The sequence below is a fragment of the Phoxinus phoxinus genome, assembly GCF_949152265.1.
Source record: "Phoxinus phoxinus genome assembly, chromosome: 6".
Classification (NCBI taxonomy): Eukaryota; Metazoa; Chordata; class Actinopteri; order Cypriniformes; family Leuciscidae; genus Phoxinus; species Phoxinus phoxinus.
In genome coordinates this window covers 41,970,668-41,980,889 of record NC_136881.1, presented here as the reverse complement: position 1 = coordinate 41,980,889, position 10,222 = coordinate 41,970,668, and the positions used below count along the sequence as shown (strand labels likewise).

General features: G+C 41.8%; 1 protein-coding gene and 1 long non-coding RNA gene across 2 annotated transcripts; both read left to right on the top strand.

Annotated features, from left to right (window-relative positions):
- Window positions 1–2,633: 2,633 nt before the first annotated feature.
- LOC307000562 (sialoadhesin-like) lies at window positions 2,634–5,113 on the top strand (the record flags this gene model as incomplete). The annotated part of the gene is made up of 4 exons (XM_079616205.1): window positions 2,634–2,673; window positions 2,839–3,174; window positions 3,273–3,521; window positions 4,992–5,113. 4 exons carry the CDS (start codon window positions 2,634–2,636, stop codon window positions 5,111–5,113), a joined length of 747 nt encoding a protein of 248 aa, XP_079472331.1.
- Window positions 5,114–5,209: 96 nt separating this feature from the next.
- On the top strand, window positions 5,210–5,721 carry LOC307000376. Its single transcript, XR_013798024.1, has 4 exons — window positions 5,210–5,296; window positions 5,382–5,412; window positions 5,500–5,577; window positions 5,667–5,721. It is a non-coding gene; the product is annotated as an uncharacterized lncRNA (long non-coding RNA).
- Window positions 5,722–10,222: the final 4,501 nt, after the last annotated feature.

Below are 10,222 nucleotides of genomic sequence, written 5' to 3'. Positions count from 1 at the left end.
GCTTATGGGACTGTGGAGAGGAGTTTGCAGTTTGGGGTGCATGGGTGAAGGTAGGATTACCATTGATTTTTATTGAGAAACAGATTTTTTTGTGTGTTGGGGTTTAGACAATTCCTCTTCTTGGACAAAACCTCTCCAGCCTTGGAAAATATCCTTTCACAAGGAACAGAGGATTCAGGGGAACATAAAAATGCCAGTGCCAGAGGGAATAAATGAGGATACTGATGCTTCTGTTGAGCCCAGACAGGGGAGGATTTGCTCGTCCTTGCTGGCTACATTACCAGGAAAAGTACTAATAAGCAAACACATAAAAAAAGGGCAATCCGAATCAAAAAGCAGTCCAGTCCAGATCCAAAAATCCAATCCAAATAATCTTATCTAATTAATATATGAATAATATAGCTACTCCCTATAATATAGCTACTATAATTAATAATAACAATTTACTATAACTATTCTAACCTGATATAATTCAATAATATACAGCCCTAGCACATATATGACACAATAATGACAATGAGAGCTAACTCTCTTACTCTCTGACACTACTACTCATGCTTCTACTACTCCAGCCAACACCCACAAGGTGGCGCGAGTTTCGAACCCCCTTTATCTGGAAGCGACACTCAGAACGAACCGATGACGTATCCACACAAACCGAGGCCTCGTTTGTCATGAGTCACGTGATTTTTTCGTTAACAACACAAGCCTCGAACCGCGGCTTCATCTGGCACGCCCATTTTTTCTCGACACAAGCTCCGACGCCTCGGTTCAAATGTCACATCACTACTGCTTACCTGTGTTTCGACCATCGCCTGTTTCTTGGATTACGTGTCTGGATTAACCCTAATAAAGCTGCAATTGGATCTCAACATCTTGTCTCTGAGCAGTTGCGTATCTGTCTATCTAACTGTCTATCTGTCTATCGATCTATATATATTTATGTCTGTCTATATTTATGTCTGTCTGTCTAAAAGAAGTCCTTCTCTTTTTTTGCCACAATCCAAAGGAAGAGGAAGTCAAGTCATGTTGGTTCACCACACAGCTGCATGTTGGCCCTGATCTCATTATTTGTCATATGGTCACTGTAAGGAGCACGGTAAGACAGACATTCATATTTCTTTCTTATTTTAGTGCTTTTTTCCTATTATTTCTTTATTAGTTTTGATGATTTTCCTTAGACAATAGAATAAAAAGAACAGTGGATACAGTAGTAGTAGTAAAATACAGTACAATGGTACAGAAACAAAATAGCAAAAAGAAGAAAAATAAAACCAGACTCTAGTTCCAGCTGTGGTCAAAGATTTGATCATACAGAGGGGCAGATATTTTCAGCCCTGTTTCTTCCTTTAGTATTTTTGACCCATTATCAGTTTTTTATAGATTATACTTAAGAAGAAATGAGACTGTATTTAAGAATATCTCCTGTCAACTGATGAATGATGAATAGCATCTATAACACTGTAAAAGCTGTATACAAACGCATTGTTCAGTTCTGCATACATACTGGATTAGATTTGCTTGACTAATAGATTATTAAAGTTTTGAACATACAATAATTAATATTTTTGTGATGGATTTCTATAGTCTATGATTAAAGGTCTGGGTTGCATTAAGACAACAAAATCTATGCATAAAATACATTTGAAATCTTTAAAGAAACGGCTACAAAATATATTGTCTGAAGTTTACAGTTTCTCTCAATCGCTTTGGTGCATTTTCTGAAACTAAACATTCTCTAAACTGTAAATTCAATTGTCACAACAGTTTGCTGCAACATAATAACTGTATTGCATGGCTAAAACATTTAATTCAGGCTTCAAGTTATTGTGTCAGTAAGTTGGACAATGCCACCAAAATAACAATTGCGTTTCAGTCATTGCGAGAGCCACACCGGTCAAACATGGGAATGTTATATTCAATTGTCATGTTTGTCTACTTTCTTATTGACTGACTGCTTTCTATACTATAGAAGAATCACAGTTTTGTCTAGCCGGATGCTTTTGTGTATCTCACTGAGCTTTTTAGATACAGATCTCAACAGTTGGTACAAGATTACTGGGAAAACTCCATATACTGTAACTTTATTGGTTGATTGGTATAATTTTGATTCCTATATCATTGCCAAATTGGCGGAAATTACAAACATCCCATGTCATAGGTATTTATGGAATACACATGCATGTCTGACAGATTTTGATAACTGAATGAATAATTGTGCGAGTGATGGCTCACACAATGAATTAATGTGTAGAAGTTGTGAAGAGTTTCAATGAGTTAGTTACTGTGCAAATTGTTCTTACTCTTTTGCACACATCTGCCAAAAAAACATGCAATTTGCTTAAATCAATAAGAAATTCAAATGTTATTGTTCAGAGATATGAACGTATTGTTTTGAGAGAAAAAAAAAAAACTTCGGAGAATTTGAGAATTGAGCCGAAGCGATTGAGAAAAACTGTAATATAGAGGTGGGCGTCCAACTTGTCGAGACACCCCTATTCTGATCTCACAGGGGATTTATATCAACTGTAGGAGACGGTTCAAAATACAGCTCATTACAAAATACCCAAAATATATTTTTGAAGATCTTCTGGACATTTGTTGTAGGTGTTGCTATGGTGACGTCAGTCAGAATGGCTCCTCTTATTCTGATCTTTCTGCTCATGATTCACGGTGAGTCTCTGCAACTATTCACTCTGCACACACTCGGTACATTCGTTTTGCACTCATTGATGTATTGCATGTTGCATATTTCAAGCATTTATCAATAAAATACCTATCAAATTATATAACACATTTTGATGATATATTGTGCTCATGATGAATTCTGTGTTTCAGGGGTTTCTAGTGCTGGTTGGGGTGTGAGTTACAGTCCTTCACACATCTGTGCACTAAAGGACTCAACAGTGATAATGAGATGCACTTATACATACCCTACTGGATATCAGATCATGAAAGTGTTCTGGACCAAAAAACGTGTCGAGCCTTCAGATCTGTCTGATGACCCTGAATACAGTCAGAGGCTTCAGTATCTGGGAGATAAACAGCAGAACTGCACCGTCAGACTGAGTCATGTGACACTGAAGGATTCACGCATGTACTATTTCAGATTCACCACTAAGAAACCTAATAAGAAATGGATTGGTGTTCCTGGAGTGACTCTTACTGTCACAGGTGAGTTTGGTGAGGTTTACCTCTTCTTCTGTGCATTATGTAGAATAATAATGAGTGTATGCCAGCAGCACTAGATATAATGTGTGTGTTGTGTTCAGATCTTCAGGTGGAGTCTCCTGAGAGAGTGACAGAGGGAGATTCAGTCACTCTGACATGTAAAAGCAGCTGCGCTCTGACTGACAGAGCAACATTCATCTGGTACAGAAACTCACTGAAGATATTAACTGAGAGTAACTTCAGTAACAAACTCTCCCTCAATCCAGTCAGAAGAGAGGATTCAGGCAGATATAGCTGTGCTGTAGACGGACACACTCACATCTCTCCTGCTGTTCAGCTCAATGTCATGTGTGAGTATTGCATCAACATTTTTCAAGCCTGTAATATAATAAGTAAGGATGCGGTTCCACTTTATTTCGAAAGTCCACTTTAGACATTCTACTAACTATAAGTACCTTTGCAACTACATGTCAACCAACTCTCATTAGAGTATTAGTAAACTGTAGTAGACTGTTAGGTAATGGTTAGGTGTTAGGGTTCGGGTTAATAGAATAAGTTGACTTGTAGTTGCCAAGTTACTTAAGCCCCTTTCACACAGAGTGTCACGGTCCACACACGGGAAACAGGGGTTAGATCCATAAGCAGTTTATTAGGGTAATCCGTAATCATAAACAGTCCAGGCAGGGGTCAAAACCAAAGAAGCAATCCAAAACATAAAACGATACAAAACAGGCAACAAAGCAGTACTCGGAAGTGGTGTGATAATAGACAAGGACTCCGTGACAAACACTGAAACAACCAGGGTATATATACACACAGAACTAACAATGAAACAGGGAACAGCTGGGAACAATGATGAAGGGGAACAGCTGAGTGAAATGAACAGTGATTGGTACAGACAAGGATTGTGGGGAATGCAGTTCATAAAGTGGATGACACCGTGGGGAAGAGGACCTCTAGTGGACACCAGGAATACACAAACCAGACACTGTGACGCAGAGATTCCAGAAAATACACGGATAATCTGTCCCGGGATCGTTTGATTTTGGTTAATTCACACTGCCAGTGATTTTCCGGGATCTGTGAGTGCGTTCACACACATCCGGGTAAGATCCTGTAAAGACACGTGACGTCAGGATGAGACGTGTAACGTACGCGTGGAAAACATGTACACTAACGCATCTCGTGCCGTTCCACAAAGCTGCCGAACGATCTCAGCTTCAGCGCGGATAGTGAGGAGCTCCTGGTCTCTGCTTCCTTCCAGTTTGCAGACATTTTTTTTGTTCTTTCTTTGTTGATGACGAACACAAGCTTTCTTCTAAGAGCAACAGAGTCGCGCGATGGCACGTGCGTCATCACTACGACACAACCCTTACGACATTGATCCTGGCTTTTGTTCACACAGAGCGTGTTCCGGGACTGATCCCGGCAATGTTACTAGGTCCCCAACCCGGCATCAATCCCGGGACGTGTTTGTGTTCACACAGAAGGCACTCTAGCAATTTCGCAGCAATTTCCCGGGATCAACGCGCTGTGTGAAAGGGGATTTATAGTAAAATTAAAGTGTTAGCAGATATTAGGCAGACAGTCTACTAATCCTCTAATGAGTTGCAAAGTTACTTATAGTTTGTAGAATGTCTAAAGTGGACTATTGAAATAAAGTGTTACAAAGGATGCTTAATATAGATGTTTACTACTTTGTGCTTAGACCCCCCAAAGAATACTTATGTATTGGTTAGTCCATCTGGTGTAATAGTGGAGGGAGATTCAGTGACTCTGAACTGCATCAGTGACTCAAACCCTCCGGCTCTGAACTTCAGCTGGTTTAAGGAGAATGAAGCCTCAGCTGTTGGATCTGGACAGAGGTTCAGTGCACTACAGAGTGGACGCTTCTACTGTCAGGCTCACAATCAACATGGATCTCAGAGATCAGACGCTGTAACTGTCACTGTTGAAGGTAGAGCGGTTTATATACTTACATTACTTTTTTAAAATGGAGATAAACTGATCATTTTATCTTTATCTTTCCTATTGTCCCAGTGAAATATTGGAAGATATATCATACAGCAGTTGTAGTATCACTTTGTGGAGTTGTAGCTGCTGTCATCATTGTGTTACTCGCCTGGTAAGAGTCTGAATGTACCTTTTTTATTTAGTTATGTGGTTTAATATTATGTTGTGTTAATATAATACGTTTTCTTTTTGAGCAGCTGTATGAACAGGAAGAAACTTTGGTCCGAGGTCAGTCGGTTTCAGTAAAATATGGGCTCAAATACTGATCGCAACACTCCTGGATTTCTCACAATCTTTCTGCTTTCTTCCTCTCAGTCCACCACAAACAGTTCTGATGTCATAAGCGTGAACTCTGAAAATAGGCTGATTTCATATGTGTATGAGAATGTGGTGGTAAGTGTACTTCATTTTCATTCTGAAACTAGTTTTGTTTTACTTTTTCTGCTGGTTCTCATGTTTTCTTCTATCTCTCTTCCATTAAGGCTGTTCATCCTTGCACCAACGCTCCTAAAATGACGTTTCCTCTGTATGAGAATGTAACAATTTACGAGAATCTTACTGTAAGTATCCAGCTCTTCTCATTGTCATTCAATAGAGATTAGTCTTGTGCTATTAAATGTCCAGTCTTCTCTCAAAACCAGAGCAAGCTGACTATGAGTGTGTCTTTCAAACATTTCAAAATGTTTGAACTTGGTAAATTGACTTTTTCGTCTCATTTTTGTCTCAGGCTAACAGGAATATGCTGTAGTGGACGATGGCACACACCAAAACATTACAGTCTTCAAGCTAATGAGTGGATGGAGCTTTGAATGATTGACAGGAGTGTCTGATGAGGATTTACCGGAGTATTTTGAAAAGATTGAGGAAAATGTGATGATGCTTAGTTATCATGAAAATATATTGTTGCTTTATGCATTGTGATTTGTTTGATTATAATTGCTTATAGTTAATGCTAATTATAAATTAATTCGCTTTTTTTTGTTGTTGTTTGTTGTGTCACAGTAAACCTGTGCTGAGTGTAGAAATACAAATGTCATTTGGCATGGCATTTGCTTGCCATTGGCTCATTTTATTACTGTTCAGAGAGGATAGGCTTCTAAGCGAACCCCATTTCGTCGTCATTCGACGTAACGTCTCCGTTCCCTACTCAGGGAACGAGGGTTACATCCGTAACCGAAATGTTTTTATTGCAGGTGCTGCCCAAGAGCGCTAGCTGCTGTTTTTTTTTATATACCAGTTTGTGTTATTGTTTCATTGTCCTGCTCGTATGGCTGACTGCATTGGACGTTGCGGTGTCGAACCGCTGTATCTACTAAGCTCTTTAAAGACTTCTGCCCGGCTCGGTACGAAAGGCGCTGTCGTAGTGGGCATGCGTGTTTCATGAGCTATCATGCCAAATTAACACGCTGGTAGTTTGGTCCATTTAAAGCAGCTTGAACGATCTTACAGAGTATTAGTCCTGATGTTAACGTCATTTTGGTTCTTTGTGTAATCTTTTCTTTTTTCTTTTTTTTTTCTTTTTCTTTTTCTTTGGTATTGTAAATTTGTTTGACAGTATATATCCATCTTTGACTATTTGAACTGTGATTCTGAAGCTTAACAGAAGGGGAGAGTGTATTTGTTTTCGTTTTGGTTATTGTTTCTTTATTTTGTTTATCACTTGCTTTAAGAAACTTTATTCACAGATTTGTTGTGTGTTGTCCCTTCTGGAAAGGTGGATTAATTATGGTCTCTTATTAATTGTGGGTATTTAATTGGTAAATGTTGTACGAGATCTATTTTTAGGATTTTTTAAATGAATGGTTTTTCCTGTGCGAAATAAATGTTGTATACTTTTGGAAAGTCACGTCTCTGTCTTTCATGCAAACCGAACCAGCAGGGTCCTTCTTATTGTTGTAATTATTTTGGTTCAATCCTTTTGGGGGTATTTTGATTTATTTTTACTTTCCTAGGTTGAGAAGTAACCTAGGTGGCTGTCACAGCCACGCCCTCATCATCACTCACTCCATCCTCATCATCACTCGCTCCACCCACTCGTTCACTTTCCCCTGAGTTCTAATCACCTTCACCTGGCCACTTCATCAGTCACACCCTTTATAAACCACTCTCACTCACCAGTCATTGTCTGGTCTCGTCAAACACCATACAGACTCACCTCCGCTACTCACCTCAGAGATATCTACTTACCTTCCGTGTTCCGTGTCTCCCATCTGCTGTCTTCAACCATCCGTCTGCCTTCCATTGAGAACCCTCGCGAACCCTTTCGCCAGCATCTACAACCAAGAGACATTGTTTACCATTCAGTTAAGTCTATGTGAACTCTATCTTCAAATTATCTACTCACCATTGCATCCCGGATCTGTTGCACCTTGTTCAATAAACTTCTATTCAACTTACCACCTGTCTGCTTCCGTTATATCCGTGACAGAAGACCAGACCAACCATGCAAGCTGCAGCCGATACCGAGAATCCACCACCGCCAGATACTTTCGCTGATCTGGTTCAAGCTGTTAGTCAAGCCTTACAACAAAATCCGCCAGCTAATCCTCCCATCGTCGCTGCTGTCCCTCAAAATCTTCACCTCCCTTCACTTCCGCAAACACCCGCTCCTTCGGGAGCTGCCTCTGCGAGTCCCATGGCCCGACCGGTGACATACTCAGGCGAGGCGGAGAACTGCAGCGGCTTCCTCCTGCAAGTATCATTATACTTTGAAATGCAACCTCATCTTTTTCCTAACGACTCAGCCCGGGTGGTGTTTATAATATCTCTGTTATCTGGCCGCGCGCTCCAATGGGCACATTCCATCTGGAATTCAAACTCACCCATCATTAAATCTCTCTCCAGTTTTCTTCAACATTTCAAGATAGTATTCGGATTATCTGCTGATAAACTGTCCATTCACGATCAACTCTTCAATCTACATCAAGGCTCAAATTCCGTTTGCGACTACGCTCTTCGCTTCCGCTCCCTAGCGGCCTCCAGTGACTGGAACGAAACAGCTTTAATTACATTGTTTCGACGTGGCTTGAGTTTGAGAATCAGTCAGCAAGTGGCCGTTTTTGATGACTCAATGGGTCTCGAAAATCTCATTCAAAAAACCATTCAAGTTTCCCAGCGTTTCTCAGCATGTGAACATCCTGCATCAGCCGCTGTAAGTTCTCCGTTCTCTGCACCATCTGCCGCTCCTCCAGCACCAGAGCCCATGCAAATTGACTCCTCTCGTCTCACTTCAATCGAACGTCAACGAAGGATCCAGCATAACTTGTGCATGTATTGCGCTTCCGATCAACACCTCCTCAGTGGCTGTCCCATTCGACCTCCGCGTACTGCGGTAAGCACCATTCAAGTTCCTCCTAAAATTGAAACTCTCAATCGTACTATGGTTCTACTACTCACCCCTCGTCTTTGTGTCTCAGCGCAAGCCTTACTCGACTCCGGTGCCAAAGTGAACTTCATTTCCACCCAATTACTCCAAAAGTTAAACCTTTCGAAAGCTCAGAACGCATCAAGATCTCCGAGTACAAACCATTCAAGGTAAACCTCTCGGTCGAGGAAGAATTTGTCACTTTTCACCCACTGTCACTCTACAGATTGGATGTCTCCATACTGAGAAAATGTCATTCATGGTGCTGGAGGAGTCAACTGCTGAACTCATCCTGGGACGCCCATGGATGGTACAACACCAACCCTCTGTCAATTGGAGAACTGGAGAGATCTTACGCTGGGGTGAACAGTGCTTTTCTAACTGCTTGTCTTCAATCAAAAAATCATCTTCTTCCTCTACGTATAAGATTAACCCATCGTGTCAATTCTACCACAGTCGAGAGTCCTGAAGTCCAACATTCTGTGACGATTCCCTCTTGAGTATGGGGCGTTCCAGGATGTGTTCAGCAAACAACTAGCGACCCAATTACCACCTCACCGGCCATGGGACTGCGCTATCGACCTGCTACCTGGAGCCACCTTACCCAAAGGCCGTATTTACCCCCTGTCCATTACGGAGCAGAAGGCCATGGAGGAGTATGTGGAGGAAGCTCTTCATCAGCAGTTCATCCGTACATCTACCTCCCCTGCCGCTTCGAGTTTTTTCTTCGTAGGTAAGAAGGATGGAGGCTTGCGGCCGTGCATCGACTACAGACACCTGAATTCCCAAACCATCAAGTACAGCTATCCTCTTCCTCTGGTCCCAGCTGCTTTGGAACAGTTGTGTGGGGCCCAAATCTTCTCCAAGTTAGATCTTCGTTCTGCCTAAAATCTCATCCGTATTCGGCGGGGTGACGAGTGGAAGACCGCGTTCGTCACTCCCTCCGGCCATTATGAATACCTCGTCATGCCCTTCGGACTGTCCAACGCTCCAACAGTCTTCCAAGGTTACATGAACGAGATCTTCAGAAACTACCTCAATCGGTTCGTCATAGTGTACATCGACGACATTCTCATCTACTCTTCCTCACTCTCTGAACACCGCAAACACGTCATCCAAGTCCTAGAAAAACTGAGAGAACATCAACTGTACCTTAAACTCGAAAAGTGTGAATTCCATATCCCATCCGTACAGTTCCTGGGTTACATCATTGACCAACATGGAGTACAAATGGACCAGAGGAAGGTGGAAACCATTCACAACTGGCCACAACCCACTTCAGTCAAAGAGCTCCAGCGGTTTTTAGGATTTGCAAACTTCTACAGAAGATTCATCAAGGGTTACAGTCTCATCAGTACTCCGTTAACCTCATCTCTGAAAGGCCGGCCCAAGTCTCTGTCCTTATCCTCAGAAGCCCTCCAAGCATTTCACGAACTCAAGAACGCATTTGCTACAGCCCCAATACTGGTACATCCCAACCCCGATCTTCCTTTCATCGTCGAAGTGGACGCTTCATCTACCGGTGTTGGGGCTGTGTTATCTCAGCGGCAGGGTGAGCCTCCCAAACTTCATCCATGCGCCTTCTTTTCCAAGAAACTGTCCCCGGCGGAGCACAACTATGATGTCGGCAACCGGGAACTCCTGGCTATCAAACTAGCACTGGAAGAGTGGAGG